Source organism: Puma concolor, chromosome F2 (genome assembly GCF_028749965.1).
Source record: "Puma concolor isolate L17-30 chromosome F2, mPumCon1.1.hap2, whole genome shotgun sequence".
Taxonomy (NCBI): Eukaryota; Metazoa; Chordata; class Mammalia; order Carnivora; family Felidae; genus Puma; species Puma concolor.
In genome coordinates this window covers 21,461,779-21,479,037 of record NC_141684.1, presented here as the reverse complement: position 1 = coordinate 21,479,037, position 17,259 = coordinate 21,461,779, and the positions used below count along the sequence as shown (strand labels likewise).

At 47.2% G+C, this 17,259-nt stretch overlaps 1 protein-coding gene across 1 annotated transcript in view; it reads right to left on the bottom strand.

Moving 5' to 3' along the window:
* EXT1 (exostosin glycosyltransferase 1) overlaps positions 1-16,060 on the bottom strand; it is a 289,618-nt gene extending 273,558 nt beyond the window's left edge. Inside the window, exon 1 of the mRNA XM_025922725.2 lies at positions 14,276-16,060. Coding sequence (XP_025778510.1) covers positions 14,276-15,237 — 962 coding nt within the window. The 5' untranslated portion in view covers positions 15,238-16,060. The remainder of the gene's footprint in view (positions 1-14,275) is intronic.
* Between the last annotated feature and the right edge of the window lie 1,199 nt (positions 16,061-17,259).

The window sequence follows — 17,259 nt, the reverse complement described above, 5'->3', positions numbered from 1 at the left end:
CTGCACAGAACCAGTAGGAAACATAACACTTCTGTAAGAGGAGAAAGAATTTTTTTAAAGACACAGAGTCATACTAATGATTCGGACTCTTGGTTGAACACTTTCCTGGAGATGAAAATCTATTGTATGTTGGCAACAGTTAGAACAGGTGGTTGGAATTCTGGGCACCTGCCAAACCACCTTGAGCACCTATATGACTGGCAAGCTGCTGTATCATATTGCGCACTACAATTATAATGAGCTGTAAACAGATAGGTCAAATAAAAGAAATGAAATGAAAGCAATGATAAACACACACAAACGCTAAGTCTGAAATGATACACAGTGTAACATGTTTTCACGGATCAGATTAAAGGCAATGGTTAAGAGTGGTTATTGACTGAGCCCTTACTATGTACCAAATACCATTGGAAGCACAATGCGTAACGTTACTCATTTAATCCTCATAGTAACACTATGAGGTGGGGACTATTATTTTCCCCATTTTACCAGTGAAAAAACAGACGCAGAGAAGAAAGTTGCCCAAGGTTTCACAGTGGCAGAGCCGCCACTGGAAATCAAGCCACTACTCTCCAGAGCCCACGTGTATAATCTCCATGTGACACTTGGCTGGAAGTCAAGAGATGTATGTTCCATTTCCGATTCTGTCACCACTGGCTACGTGACCTTGGGCAAGTTGCCCAACTTCCCTGGGTCTCTATTTCCTTATCTGTATAATGCAAGAGTTACACTGAATCTTTAAGGTATTTCCATGATCTTATGGCTGTCTTCCAGACAAAACTATCTGGTACCATGACTGAACACCATCCTCAGACAAACATATGACAGACATACGGACACAAATGTATGTGTACAGAAGTCGCAATCAGCCATGAGCTCATAAGTCTCTGTGCAAGAAAACTGGATGAGGGAGACTGAGGCCCAAGGAGGCTCAACAGTCACCAGTACTCCCAGAGAATATCTACTTTGTATTTTGAATTTAAGGATGTTCATTTCTTGACTTATTTTTATAAAAACTGAAGATTTATTCTGATAGCATTATTTACAACAGTCAAGACACGGAAACAACCTACGTGCCCATTCACGTATGAATGGATAAAGAAAATGTGGTATAGATACACAATGGAATATTATTCAGTCCTAAAAAAAAGAAGAAAATCCTGCAATTTGTAACAATACAAAAGGACCTTGAGAGCATTACGTTAACTGAAATAAGTCAGAGAAAGACAAATACTGTATGGTCTCACTTCTATGCAGAATCTAAAACAAACCAAACATACATATGGAGAACAGATTGATGGTTGCCACAGACAAGAGGTGGGAGATAGGCAAAATGGGTAAAAGGGGTCTAAAGGTATAAACTTCCAGTTGTAAGATAAATAAGTCCCGAGGATGCAATATACAGCATGTTGATTATGGTTAACAAGAATGTATCATATACTGGAAAGCTGCTAAGAAAGATCTTAAAATCTCTCATCACAAGAAAAAAACTGTTATGTATCAAATCATTATGCTATACACCTAAAACCAATACAATGTTAAATGTCAATTATATATTGGTTTAAAGAAGGATTTATTTTGATATTTAATCTTTTTGGCCTCTTTTGTCCTACTTGGGTTACTTCTTAGACACGGCTAAATCTAAACGAAGCACAAGGAAATATCATTCCAAGCCTTTAAACTATACTATACCAAACAGAGAGGTACCTAAATTTTATCTTAACACAAAATACTGTTCATTTTTTTAAAAAAAAAAAAAACATGTAATATAACTCTCCAACCTAAATACAGAAAATATTATACATTTCCAGTCTTTGAATCAATAAAAGACTGCCCTACATTTACAGGTTGGCAACATTACACTTGCATACTTAAAAGTGCAGTTATCATGAAAGGTGTTGCTTACAGGTAGCTTTTTTAATGCAGTGTGAATTTTAAAGGAGCCATGTAGCATATAAGAAATGGTGTTTTCAAGAAAAATTTATTCTCCACCTCTCAGTAAAGCAAAAGCATTTCAGTATGAGATTCCCTGTGATTAGGTCTTCAGATTGGCTTAGATATTCAGATCTAGCAATAATTTTAGTGAGTGACCTCACCAAGCTTTGTAAAAACATGAAACATAATTCATATGTAATCAAGGGCCATATGATTGCCACCAAGGCTGAATCAATTTTTGAGACCTATTAGAAGTAACTGTGATACAGTGCGTCCTCCATTTTATTTCTCTCTACACCTGCAGCACTTGTACACGATACTGCACACACAAGCTAACACAAACCAGGAGACTGTAAATGCAGGAAATGGAGGCCAGTGGGAGAAACAATCATACACCTTTCCCTTTGCTTTTTCTCCCCTTTGCTCTTTAATTAAATGATAAATCTCGGTATGAATTCATTAGAAGCCTGATGGCTCAATTAAGCACTATGTTATTATATACTCTGGGGCAATGCTTCAATATCAGTTAACAGAATTTGGAAGTAACCTGAGTGAAAAACACAAGCCAAAAGTTATACCTGACCAACCATTTCGGAGAAAAATTGCAGTTAAGGAGGAACAAAAAGTCTCAATATCTACAGACTGTTAAAATTAAATAATAAAAAGACCATAACGGCTTCTCGTATAACAATAAATTATTTAGATTCATATTATGCAGCAAACCCGCTCAATTCATTTTAATTTGGTTTCACTAACACACTTACCCAACAGAATGGTAGCAAGAGAAAGAGAAAGAGAAAGAGAAGAAAGAAAGAAAGAAAGAAAGAAAGAAAGAAAGAAAGAAAGAGAAAAAGAAAAAAGAGAGAAACTACCTTAGGGTTAAAAAGTTTATTGATAGAAACATCCCCTTGAAAATGAAAATGAAACAGGCGTCTGGCTGGCTCAGTCGGTAGAGCGTGTGACTCTTGATCTCAGGGTTGTGAGTTTGAGTCCCACATTGGGTGTAGAGATTACTTAAAAATATATATAAAACATATTTCTTTTAGTTAAAAAAAAAAAAAAAACGAAAATGAAAAGAAATTCTGGGTGAATCAACAAGTGATTCAATGAACCCGGAGGGCACATGGGAAGGTCTGTCCTGTAAACCAGAGCGTGGCGTCTAGAGAATCCGTACTCTGAATACACAGTCAGCGGTGGTAACGTTTCCATCAGTTAAATAAATGTAAGTTGTTTTCACTTACCCAGCCAGAACTGAGTGCCTGGTATGGGTGGGTCAGGCACAGTGCTAGGATGTGGAAATGTAAGGGCCACTGAGCTCATTGGCCCTTCCTAACGAGGCTTTCCTTCCCCTCCGTATTTAACACTGCAAAACCTTCCATCACCCCCATTTGCATGGTGCCCCCAAATCACCTGGTGAGAGCTTTTTAAAAACCTGGAACTTCGTCCCTACAGTCTAGCCACAAGTAGAGCCCAGGCCCCATTTCCAGAAACTACCCAGGCTGAGATCCGCTGCCTTACTCCCTGCCATGTGCTGCTTCTCTCTGCAGCCGTCTGGCACCTTCTCATACATGCCATCGCCGGCAGCTGCCAGCCTCCAGCCACTAGAGGGGGAGCGCCGAGAGGGCGGGGATGTTTGGCGCACTGTTGAATCCTTGTGCCTACAGTAGGTGCTTAATGAATATCTGTTGAGTACATTACTGAAAAACCAACACGAATCCTCCCCTCAGGGCCTGTACAATCTACTAAGAAAAGAGAAAAACAAACAGTTAAATGAGCATAAAACGGTAGCTGCAGCCAAGTATTACACGTTCTGTTAGAGCACATACCAGGAGAATCTGACCAAGTCTGAGGCATCAGGAAGTAACCGTAGAAGAAGAAAAAATGGAGCACGGGGAGAGCTTTCCAAGAAGGACAGAAAAGGGCATGTGGGGAGAGGGAGGAGGAGGAAAGGGGCTCTGCCATGGGCTGGCTGCAGGACAGGCAGGCAGAGCTGGACCAACCCCACCTTGATATCACGTCAAACTAGGAGAAGCCTCCAAGGCAAGTCCAGCCAGGGTGGTGGCAGGTCGTAGTTTCCGTCAGGGGCTGTGGTGATTTCCACCAACCTGTCAGGGTGCCAGACCACATGCAGGAAGCGTGAAATCCATGTTATACCTCCACCCATCAGTGCCCATCCCGGGCACCCCTGGGTGCAGGGAAAAGGCAAAGCAAGCTGACGTCACGTGCTCTGACTCGCCCGCCAGGACGACCCCTCAGGCACACACTTCATGCCTCCTCTACTCTCATGGGCACCTCCCTTCTCCAATCTCCAACCTCTATGTGCCACACCTGGGGCAAGCCGGCAAGCACTGGCCCGGGGCCACTCTCTCACCTGAGCCCACGGCCCAAGTCACTCTGGGTATTAGTCAATCAAGAGTAGCTAGCGTCACAGGCCCACACCGCAATACCAGGAAACTTTTCATTTCTCATAACTTTAAAGTACTGATATGTGTCATAAACCCCAAGAAATCTGAGTTAGCAACAAACACCCAGAAATTCAATGCTAATTCCGAGGGCACCCCATGTATCTAGAGCCCTTGGGGAACTTCCTAGGCTTGGTAGACAAATTTTCAAATGGAGAACTTAGGAGCAGCAAAACACTTTGCTTTTAACCGTCAGGGTTAAAAGAAAAAGTTATAAAATGTACTGCTTGTTCCTCTACTTTCTTTAACAGAGGACGGCGTGATGGCCCACAAAGTCGTTCATCGGATATTTAAAGCAGCCATGCCTCTGACAGGCGTGGCACTAGGCGGTGGGGCTGACAGGGACACTCCCGCACAGTCTCTAGGACACTGTCTCGGGCACTGAGCCAGCTGTTCTCCAACTGTAGTGCTTCTCTCCTTCTGCTGGGCATTACAGTTTATAACTCCCTGGCCTGCTTCCTCACGTTCACATTGCTGGCTGTCCCGTCCTCCTAGATCTGTCTGCAAGAATCCCCCTCTTTTTCCATTTTACTGCGTCTAATCTACTGTGGGCTGAGAAACCAGACTGCCAAACTGGTTAGAATTGTCTCTCTAAAGTAAGATTAAATAAATACTAGGGGGCAAGTCCAAGGGATAATCGATCACACTGTTGTGGGTGAGGATGTGGTCTTTCTGACATCAAGTCCAGCTGTGCAGAAGCAGTAAGGAGCCGTGGGAAAGAAGGCGGGTTCAGCAGCCGGGCGGGCCTGGGTCACATCCCAGGTGTGCGCTCTCAGGTAAGTGACTCACAGAGACCCTCTGTCTCGGTTAGGCATCCAAAATGCGTATCTTCCTGCTGGGTGGGCATAAAGACTGAAGGAGATACGGCCCATCACCAGGCACACAGTACACTCTCAAGAAGGATTAGTTGCTATTGCCATTATCGCCGTCTCATCTGGGCTCAAATATGTCATGCCAACAGGATATGGCTTCAACAGTGCCTGCCACCGCCAACTTCCCCTAACCACAGTCCCCTGTTCCAGGAAGCAACTTTAGGCTGTTCTTTGCAAAAGGATGGCCACTTAAATCTAGAGCGGCAAAGTGGCGGGGCAGTCTTTTAACTGATGAGATCACCACCATACCCGAGATGTGGCCAACTGTGAACGGCTCTCCCCAGAAGGAGTAACAATGGCCAGTAAAGTCAACCAGCCTGGTTTCCTCCCGGGCCTGGACAAGAGTTTTCAGGAAAGACAGGGCAGTAGCTGGCAGACACACACAGGAACAGGGGTGCTAGCCAAGGGAGATATCAAGGTGCAGAGTGGGAAGAAGGGTATTCTGCTGAGTTCTGAGAACCTCCTGGAGCAGTTCCAGACGAGTGTCTGTTCCACGTCCCCTCAAATAAATCCTGTGGCTTAAAGTGACCTGAGTAATTTTCTGCTTTTGGCAACCTAAGGGCCTGGCGAACCAGCCCAGGGAGGTTACTGAGTAGCTCAGCTCCATTCTTACGACGGGTCCCTCACAAATGTCACCCTTGGCCGGTGAGGGCGCACAAGTCAACTGCAGAAAGGTAACCTGTATTCTTGGAACAGCCCACCAGGGAACTTGGGGAAGGTGGAGTCAAGGAAGGGCCTGATGGCCCCAGAGACCACCCTGTCCCTGCCCCATGCCACCTGTAGGCTGCGGCTTGAAGGCCCTGTGTAGGTCTTTCCACAGCCCACAGACACAGTAGCTATGTTTCCCAGGTGCCTACCACCATTTCTTGGGGATTAGGTGCCAAGGAAAAGAGGAGCAGAGTTATTTCTGGGACTTAGTTAAGGAAAGCCAAGTGATGGGGCACCTGGGTGGCTCAGTCGGTGAAGCGTCCAACTCCTGGTTTTGGCTCAGGTCATGACCTCATGGTTCATGAGTTCAAGCCCTGCACTGGGCTCTGTGCTGACAGTCAGCAGACTGGGATATTCATTCTCTCTCTCTCTCTCTCTCTCTCTCTCTCTCTCTCTCTCTCTCTCCCCCCACGCCTCTCCCCCACTTGCTCTGTCTCTCACTCTCTCAAAAATAAATAAACTCAAAAAAACTAAAAAAGAAAAAAAGAAAAGCCAAGTGATGAAACTAAGCAAACCACTACAGTTGATTAGAAAATGGCAGGAAGATGGTTTTTAGTAATAACACCACCCTGCAGAACACACTAGCATTTACAAGGAAGGTTCATACACACCGCCTCATCTGAACCCCTTAACGACCCTGTGAGGCAAGTGTTAGGGTCTCCACTCGCAGATATGGAAACTGAGGCAGAGAGTGAGCACCTCATCCATGAATCTGTGGGGGTCACTTCCTTCCTCGGTCTGGGGTCACAGGCTGTCTTCTAAAGGTTCTCCAAGAAGACTAGAAGGCACACAAAATGAGGCCCTGTATCCCCACAAATCCCACTGCTGTTCAAAGCAGTTACGATGCAGAGAAGGCCCTGAACGGAACTAGTCGTAAACTGGTGGCCGGCTTTGTTTTCAGTCTTGGTTTTTAAATCACTTGGACGAGGGCCTCGTTTGCACCGAGGAGTCCAGACCTTAAGTGGATGCCCCAATCCACCTCCAAGGCACCGTGGAGTCAACAATAATATACAAATAATAAGGAGGAAATACAAACAGGGCCCTGACGAAGTGATACTGTTCGCTGAGAGAATGACATCTACTCAGGTCAGGCCTGAGGGAAGGCTGTGAGGAGAAGGCAGTCTGAGGGCGCCTGCTCAGTGAGAGGCTCCCCTAGGTTTCTGGCTCCAGCAAAAACAAAACTTCAAAGGGAGCAGAAGCTGTGGGAGCTTCAAAGACCCCCTGCAGGACCAATTAACACCTACAAATGTTTATCTAGGCAGCCATTTAATGATGGCTACTTCACTAAATGGGTGCACAGCCTCCCCTCAAAAATAGCTGTTCCTCTCAAAAAGACTGGGTTGGGGGGTGGGTGGGGAGAGGAAGTTCTGCCATGTTTTCTGAGAGACCTCACTGGCGGGAGGGGGGGAGGGGAAGACGAATACGACAGTGAAATTCACCACAGACTTACTTATAATAAATAATAACAATTATAATAATAAAAAAACCAACACTAAAAAACCTCTTATTTGTAATAATAAAAATGAGAAATAATCAACAACCAATCTCTTAAGAAAATGTAAATGGCACCAGCTACGGGTTAGTGAAAAACCTCATGCAGCCATTAACACCCGATTTTAATATTTTAATAGGATTTTCCTACTTAGTAGAAGTGGAAAATGTTCTTGGATAACGTAAAGAGAAAAGCAACATGCAAAAAAACATCTGACGTCTGACTTCAAGACCGACGGACCGGAATGGGAAGGAGGACAGTTGAGTGGTTTGTTCGCAGACACAGCCCTAGCTCCAACCCCTGCGCGTCTGGCACAAACAAGGCACTTAAGGAAAATGTGTGGAATTCATGATTTGCTTCCTATTAATTAAATAGTAACTAACATATCCATATGAAGCACTTGGACCCGAGAGGTACAATGATACCCTCGTAAAGGCGTGTATGCTCACAGGCCAGCTACCCTGAAGCTTGATCATAGTGGTTACTTCCCCTAACAGGGAGCTCTTGTCAAGGGGATTAGAGAAGGAATTTGTTTGCAGGTTTATATCTTCTCTATTTTCCCAATTTTCCACAAAGGCACTCGGTAACTTTTATAATATTTTTTTTATAAATTTTTTTAATGTTTATTTATTTTTGAGAGAGAGAGAGCAAGAATAGGGGAGGGACAGAGAGAGAAGGAGACGGAATTTGAAGCAGGCTCCAGGCTCTGAGCTGTCAGCACAGAGGCCGACGCGGGGCTCGAACCCACGGACTGGGCCACGAGATCATGACCTGAGCCGGAGTTGGATGCTTAACTGATTGAGCCACCCAGGCACCCCTGACTTTTATAATATCTTAAGCACTGCTCTTCTTCACGGAGCCTGAGGACCCGGAAGCAGTGGTGTGGTGCATTTCTTTCACAAATGGAATCTTCCGTTGGGTCTCCCGTTTCCACTGGAACATGCTGTTTACCTAGGGCGACAGTCAGTGCTGTGCCATCTCACAGTTCACTTACAACTAGAAAGGGAAACCCCTGCACTTTATCGGTGAGGGCAAAGGTCATCCATTGTCCCTTTTCCTCGCTTTTTTTTTTTTTCTTTTTTGGAAGATCTCTCGAAGAGAACTAAAAGCAGAATCTGCTTTTATGGGAAGGGTTTAAGGAGTTCAATGCTTAAATGTCAAAATTAGGGGCCACCTTGATCACATCCCTGAGCCAAATTTTCTCCTTGGGAAACATGTGTTTTTAAAAAGCAGTGGAAACAAAGATAAGATCCACCAATACCTGGATCACACTACACTCACTAATAAATAACATAAGAAACATAATAAATAGCATAAGGTAGAAATTTCATTAGATCCTTTAAGGTGGTATCATTTTGTAGAGGAAAAAAGAACGGACTCGGGAATCCACGACCCCCGGTTAGAACGCCACCATTGACTCACCACATGTGACTCTGGGCACCTTACTCTCCCCTCTCCGGCCTGCATTCTAATCTGTAAAATGGGGATTTAACCCACCTCACACCGTTGTTGAAAGGCTCAAATAACAGGCATTCAACAAATCTCGCAGTTTTGAGGGAGTCCCTGTTTATGAAAAGAATGTGGTCACAAGTGGAAGAGCCTCCAAGGGAAAGCAATTAGTCACTAGGCTCACGGACACATGAGCCCGGTGTTCACGTTTGCACATGGAACACGCTCAGGAGACTGCAGAATCCAGTGACCACTTAGCCTGACCTGGTTCACCCTGAGCAGCTGTGCAGAGGCAGCAGCAGGCCTCAGTGAGAACCGGAGAACTGGGGCCAGAACACCTGGCTTTGTGGTCTCAGTTCAGCCACTTATGAGCTGTGCCACCTGTGGTCTCAGTTTACACATCTGTAAAATGGCCTCACAAGACACCTTGCAAGATGGTTGTGAGCAAAGCAGCCAGGCCGCATCCAGTGCAATCTTTGAAGTGATATTAGCATACTCAAGGTGACTTTCTAGCACTGTCTTCTGGGGAGGCAGAGCTACAGGTCTGTAGACAAAGAGAACAATCACCAGCGGAAGGTGTGACAGCTTCCCCCTCTGCCAAGTCTGTGCCATCTAAAGCTGCTGGCTCCGTCAGCAGCACCAAAGGTGGCCTCCCATCGGTCTGGCCTGTCCAAGCCTCAGGAGCAAGCCATTCGCTGTATAACAAAATCCTGCAGAATCCCAGTTTAGGTCAGATTCTACTTGAAACCAAGTCCTTTGGTGAAGGGGACTCAATCAATATGCAAACGTCCCCAGATGTAGCACACAGCACCCCTACCTTTATGTGGGGGATTCCTTGTAAATGAGACTCCCGGGTCCTCTCCAGAAAGCAAGTTCAGATGGAGGGAAGAAGAGGGGAGCAGAGAGAACTAGAACCATGGCACCAGAAGACACATTTGCCAATTTCATAATTTTGCATAATGTTCCCTATCTTTATTTTTAAACTGTGCTTGTATGGTTTATTTTAGAAATGCTTTTGTGCTCTCATACAACTGTGGTGAGTAGGGGGGAAGGCACTCATATTTTACATTTAAAACCCAAGAAGCACAATTTCTACCTTTCATTTCAGAGGAGGAAAGCATTCACCTAAGGTTCACTGCTGGCTCATGAACTTGCTCAAGGGGTCTGTTAATATGCTTTGGGATGGTGGGGAGTAAACAAATAAATCATTTACAAAGACTACTTGTTGTGCACATTTTCTTTTTCTATAACTCCATCTGTATTCTGCTTCTCTGTTAGGTTAAGTCACAGTCCAGTCCCCAAATCCCTTAGGTCCAAAATGCAAGGTCCAAGAACCTCCTACTTAGGCGAAACAGCTGCAGGCACCTACACCTTAGGCAGCAATGAAAAACAGAAGGTGAGCCCTACAGCAAGAATTTGGAAGTCTGAGGATGCCCGGACCAGCGGCTGTGCATCCACCCAGAAAATTCTGTGACAGGCTGTGCATGTATGTAGTTCCTAGGGCTTTTTTCAAAGTTTGTCCAAGGTCTTCATCAGCTTCCCCGAGGATTCCAAGAGAAATCCCGTAAGAACAGCATCAGTAAGGCTCTCCTAGTGGCTGGAGGGCTTTCAAGTGTATCTGTAATTGAAGACGGAGCACTGTATGTCAAGGGGGAAAATTCACCCACCCCTGCCACTAACCAGTTTCTTAACCTGCAGCAAATCCCCGAAACATTCCATCCCTCAGTTTCCACATCTGTGAAAGGAGGATCCTGGAAGCTGAATGATCACTTAGCTTCAAGACTCTTAAAAATGCCAAGATTGTGAGGTACAGCTTCAGCAGACACAGGGAAAGATATCAAAAAGGCCTGCACAAAATCCTGCCTGTTCCCAGAAGAGCTGCTTAAAATATTCGCCACTGCTTTCCTCGGAGGGGTCAAAGATAGAAGCCACCTCTCATTTCCTTCTCTTTCTTCTATTTCAGAAAGCCAAATTTGAAGCTTCACAATAATGCCCTTTCAAGGGATTTGAACTACGAAGTTCATGCAAGAAATATAGGAGCCCTGTAAGGATGCATGAGAAGCTCAAAGGAGTGAAACAGAATTTCTCTAAAGCTTCACTACGAATCATGTAATAGCTGCAGCCACTTGTTTTAGCCAGTATCATCGACATCTGTTAATGTATGTAACTGATGACAATTAATTATGGGTGTCGTGAAGATGGATGTTTTAATGTAATCCTAGAAGTCTGGCGCTCAAAAACATTGCTATGACAGGAGAAAAAGTACTTCCCCTCATTCTGTGTCTTTCTTTTGTACTTTGAATAACAAATGTCTGATTTTCACAAAAGTGCAGGTGAGATGGAAGTCCTCAACCCCTTAGCACTAAACCTTTATGAGGCTCAATTTCACTAAAAGCCATTTTTTTTCTTTTTTTAGTTGATACGCTTATATATATTCTGTCATACCCTAGCTAGGCCATGATACCATACATTTTCAATCTAATTATCTGACCCCGTAAGACCAAAGCAAACTTCTATGTCAGTTGCTTGGGGAGCAAATTAAACCGAAGACTTTTCAGAGGCACTTGCTAATAAAGAAGAGAAGTGGATGAAAACTGATCGTGTTTTTACAAGCCATCACCAAATGAATGAGTACAGCTCTCCCGGAGCAGTCAAAAGCCCATTCCACAGAAGGATAAACTGATGTTCAAGGTGACAAATCAAAAGTCGTACGTAAGAAGTCAGACTTACATGACTTGGACAACCCAACTTCACTATCACTTCCTTCTCTAAAACCCTGAAGGGACACTAGCATTGGATTTGAGTTCTGCATCTCAGATATGCATGACAGACTTAGAGAAAGCAACAGAGAGCAAAGGAGCGGCTCTTCGTTCTGAGCCCAACACGCAGTTGCTGGCTGCGCATTTCTCACGGTGTTTCAGGGGTCAGTCTTTATCTGCATGTGTTTCAAAGGCAACACTAAAAGGCGATGATGTTTGCAAGCACTGTTACTCAGTGATCAAGAGTTCTGACAATCCGGGAGAGGAAGGAGTTAAAACTCCAGGTAGACCAGGCTAATGAACATAAACGTTCCACAGCAGCATCCCGTCCTACTGAGCAAGGTTAGAGCTGGAAAGTATGCAAAAGGGGAACATGAAAAACATCCAGAAGTGCCTCTGCTAAAGAAATCCCTGCTCGGGAGAAAGAGCAAAAAACTTGGTTTCCTAACTAAATGCCACTTTTCAGATGAGACCCAATCCTGAGGGCCTGACCCCTTGTGGTCTCTAAACATAAACCAAAACAAGAGTGTGGGTGTCAGATTTCCTGGCCGGATCCCAAAGAGGTCAAAAATTAGTTACATTTAATTGGCAAAAATTAGAGGTTCTAGGAAACCAACCCTTCCTTCCTTCATTGCCAAGCTCTAGAAAAAGCTTCAGTGGAGAATGTAGAGACTTAATACTTATTTGGAGGAATAAGAAGGTAAAGAAGATGATTGTTCTATTGGATTGAGGGTGTTTCCCAAAGAAATGTGCAATTCAGATTTCCTAAACTGAGAACTCAGCTCCAGCCGCTCTGGAAGAATGAGGACCACCGAGACCCCTGCACAAAATTCAGTGAGAATGCTTTAGAAGACACTGAAGGGTTAGACTTCATTGCGAGTTACTCCACCATAAGCCAGACAAAGAAATTCCTGAAAGGCTACAAGCATTTTTTTCTTACAAGCACCCAAAGGAACAGGTCAATGTAAATGTCGTGAAAACAAAGCAGTTTATTACTAACCATAGTTTGTTTCCCTTGTGAGAAAATTTTAATCCATTGCAATTGCACCCAACATCCACACACAACTGCCCCTGAAGAAGGGGGAAATACAGATTTCATAATTGACCCTAGCCTCGGGCTTTCTCTTATGCTTGGAAAGCAAGAGGTGTTGGGGGTTGGGGAATTCGGTTGGGGGTTGGGGGTTTGATACTTTCTTTTTCACTGTCTATGATCAAGGATAGGAGGACTTTAATTTCCCTTCCAATCACTCCTACGGAGGCCTGAGTGTCTGAGGAAATCCACAGACAACAATCAAACCTTTCATTTTCAGGGCTGCTTCCCACCATAGCCCTTCCTGTGCCAATCAGGTCTGCGAAGCGTTTCCCCTATTCTGCATTTCATGAATCAATTGCAAAATCTGCCAACCTCTGCCAGTTCCTCTTGTACTCAGCTGAGAGGTTCCCCTTCCTTCCCTGGGTAGCACAAGGCTGCTCGGGTTTTTAACTGGCGTAACGTGGAAATGCACTGTAGGAGCTCACTAACTCTTTCACAGCGAGATGCAAGTGAGAGTCTGGGGCTCCGACCCCACCAACTTGGGAACTGGCCCGCCAAAGCTCAGGTTAAAGCAGATTTGTGGAAACTAGCTTTGACCCCCAAATCCCGTGTGTCAGTTACTGTTCCTGGAAGGAAAAGGAAGAGAAAGAAGGGCTACAAAGTATCCAACTCAGTTACTTAGCAACTAGACAAAACTTGCCTCACTACTGAGGGTAAGGAGGCATCTCATGCCCATTCAAAGAGTAAGTCTTCGATTTACATGCAAATAATAAAGACAAAAGGGAAAGGAAAATCTAAATTAGCAACTGGAGTTTACAGCAGTGGGGCTGAGGCCCAGATTTTAAAAACAGCTTCTCCCTAGGAAGGAGACAGGATACAAACATACACATGAATGAATGAATGAGTGAATGAATGAAAGAAAGAAAGAAAGATCACAGGCCTAGATCAGCTTGAGGTATCCCTTCACAGAGGCCAATGCCCCGGAGGGTAGGGGAGGGACAGGCACTGAAAGTTTAGTAGCTAAAATTAAAACACTTGCAGCGCTAACACAAATTCAAGGCTTACAGAAATTTGACAACTGGAGGCTGGGAAATCCCCGGGGAAAACAGTACCCCCCCCCCCCCCCCCCACCCCGCCCCCCGCTCGTGAGAAAAACAAATAAAGCATCAATCTTGGGATGGAAGGTCTCCAGACTGTGGGTGGATTTACAGCCTCTTCGGGGTCCCTAGACCTCCTCACAAACACCCTCCCACACCCACTAAAGAAGCGGTCTCCAAACTTGGAGCAAACCCACACCTTTCATAGGAGACACATGGCCCTGAAGGGTTTCCAAGCAAGAGGGAGACACGGGCGCCTACTTGGCCCACGAAAGTGCTCCGGGCTTTTCCGTTGGCCCGGAGATCCAACTCTGGGTCCCCAGCTCCTAGCCACACGCCAGAACCAGGCTGCTCAGTCCCAGGCTGAGAGAGGGCCCCTCGGCCGCGCCCCATCCCCCAACCTCACACCTGGCCCAGGTGGGCAGGGCCCAGGGTGACCGGCAGAGGCCCGCCAGCCGAGCCACTTACTTCTCATACTCCGTGTTGTCTCGGTCACAGCGAGAATCCTTGTGCTTTTGCCAGTCTTTGCCATGCTTGCAGGTGGTGAGGAGCACCACGTCCTCCCCGTTATGGACGTGATATAAGGCATTCCTGGTGTCTGACCCTATCCCTGTCAGGTACCTCTTCCCCTTGAATACCAGCATATACTTCCTGAGAGGAGGGATGGTGTTAAACTTCAAAAACCCCCTCTCCCCTCCTGTCCTGGGATGATCCTTAGAAAAGAGGGGGATGGAAACATCAAAGTTGGGTCGGAAGTTTTCAGTACTGATGCTGGCTTTGGCCAGCATCGCCTGGCCGATGTCAAACCCCACGTCCTCGGTGTAGTCAGGCCAAGTGCCGGAATATAAATTAAAAATTAAATGATTCCTACCATTGTTCCACAAGTGGAGACTCTGCACTTTGGATCTCAAATTGTGCACATACTGAGGTGACAGCTGGTCTCTGTCTAAAGTATCCAGACTCAGGACAAAGAGGCACGCCTGGCTGGGGTCCGAGGTGTAGAACCTGGAGCCCTCGATGGCCGCTAGAATGTTTTGGTAACTTTCGGCGATTTTCTCCCCTTTTTGCTGCGGGTACACGTAGACTTTGAAGCCGTTTTTCTTGCAAAGGGTGAAATCGAAGCAGGACTCCATGCGGCACTTCTTGCCTTTGTAGATGCTCGAGTTGGCGTCTCGCTTCTGCCGGGGGGATATGTGCACGCTGGAATCCTCGTTTTCCAATTGATCCCAAGGAACGAAGGGGCGCAGAGCGTCCGGGAAGCGGGGCCAGAAATGATCCGGACTCGGGTGGTGCAAGCCATTCCGACCGCTGTGCTCTTCTCTCCGGCTGTGGCTCCTTGATGCCCTAAACTGCAAGCCTCCGAAATAAAACAAAAGGGCGAGACAAGAGCCAGCTGAGAGCAGGATGAAATAGCGTTTTTTGGCCTGCATGTGTCCTGCCTGGGTCAAGAGGATTGTAAATAAACACAAGAATCACCCAAGTTTCCCAATCAACACTTTCAGCTCCAGTCCGCCATCTTCCCGCCTGTAAAGACTTCAAACTCTCCGCTCCCACCTTCTCTGGATGCCTTTCCCCAAGCCGTGGACTGATCCAGCGCATGTGGGCGATTTCTTTAACTTTCTCCCCTTCGGTCTTTCATCTTTGGGTTGCACAATGGACGGGAGAAAGCGGGGCTGAATATTTCTCACCCCGGGCGGGCGAGCAGCGGACTGTAATTTTCTTGCATGCAACAAGACGGAGGAAAAGAAAGAGAGGGGGGAAAAAAAAGCTCCCGATGCCCAATCAATGGCAAGACGAAGTGATTTCCTTGCCTCTCGGATTCCTCTCGGCAGCGTGGAAAACGAGCCCCGGGAAAGCAACTTCAACTCATCCACACTCCCGTGCAGAGCACTCCGGTTCCAACAAGTCAGCCGATCCCCGGGTTCAGCCGGCTAGTGCATCTTGCAGCTGGGGCGCCGTAACCTCACAAATCCCTGCATCTCTCTTTATTCCCTTCTGCAGCGGCTCCAAGACTCCGGCGGTGTTTACTCCTGCGCTCGCGGGGCCGGCCCCCGGGACGCGCGGCGGCCCGGCTGGAGGCGGCGGCGGCGGCGCTGGGTGACGGCGGCGGCGCGTCCTCCCCGCGGGCAGTGCCGGCCCCGAGCGGCGCTTCGCAGGCCCCCGCGCGATCGCCGCCGACCGCCGCGTTCGGTCGCCGAATGTTACCCGGTTCTGAATGTTACACTTACACATTCCATTCCCGACACGACAGCGCTGACCTCATCCATCCACGCAGCCCGCGCTTCCATTGGCCGAGCGTCACGTCCGGGGGGGGCGGTGCTTCCGCTGCGCCCATTCATAACCCCCGGCCGCCGGCAGAGGCGCCGGCGCGGCGCGGGGGCGCGGGGGCGCGGGGAACCTGGGGCGCCTCGGCCGCGGTCGGCGGGCGGAGCGCGGGGCGGCCCGGTGCGAGCCCCGCGGCCCAGAGGGCGCCCGGGCGGGTACGCGGGCCTGGGCCGCACCGCCTGCAGCCGCCACGCCGGGAGCCAGCGCCGCCCAGAGGCGCCCGAGGGCGCGCGGCCGCCGGCGAGGCAGGGACCGGTCGGCTCTCCCCGGGCGCCCCCGTGAATCCCGTCTTCTCGGCTGCCTGACGGGAACGCCTCCCCGGGCAGGCGGCAGGGAGTGTGCGGGTTCCTGGGGAAGGATGCTCGAAAATGGAGCGGTGAGGCGAGCCCGAGGGATGGGGGAGGAAAGAAAGACTTCAAAGAACGCGACCGCTGACCAGAAGGAAGTCTCTCCCCGCCCACCTTCGACCCTCTGAGGACCAGTATTTTAATTTCTTACCAAGCGTTTAAACAGGTCCCTTATTCCCTACATAGCCCATCTTTGCTTTTTCGGTCGCCAGAGACACACCCCAATTCCCCCCCCCCCCCCCGAAAAAAATACAGAGGAAATCTTATAATCAAGAGGAGTCGTTGCAATTCATGTCTGTTTCTGTGCTGAGAAAGGACATCTATTCTAAATTCTCATTACATGCACATCCTTTCCTTGCTTCCTGAAGCCCCTAGTCCATTCTGTAGATAGCTTCCAAGAGATCCAATCACAGTGAAAAAAAGATTTTCTAATGGTTAAAGAGGAACTGGTAAATTTAAGCTGGTTCCAGTCCCTAACGTGATGTTCTCCTCTTTTTGTAGCGGTGGGGTGGTGGTTTCTAAGGAGATGTCTCTTAGGAATGGATGACTAGTAGAACTGCCAACTGTCCCAGCTGTACAAGGGGAACTTGAGGCAGGAAATGACCTTATTTCCAGTTAGTGCAAGATGGTTGGTCTTCTTTGGACTGCCCTCCCACACTGCAGCCCCAAGCTCCAGCTGCCCCCAGGGAACTTCATTAGCTCAGATAAAGACCTGCAGCCTCTGGAAGGTGTCCTCCAGGCCCACAAAGATGTGCTAGGTCCCAAACAAGGTTTCTGGTC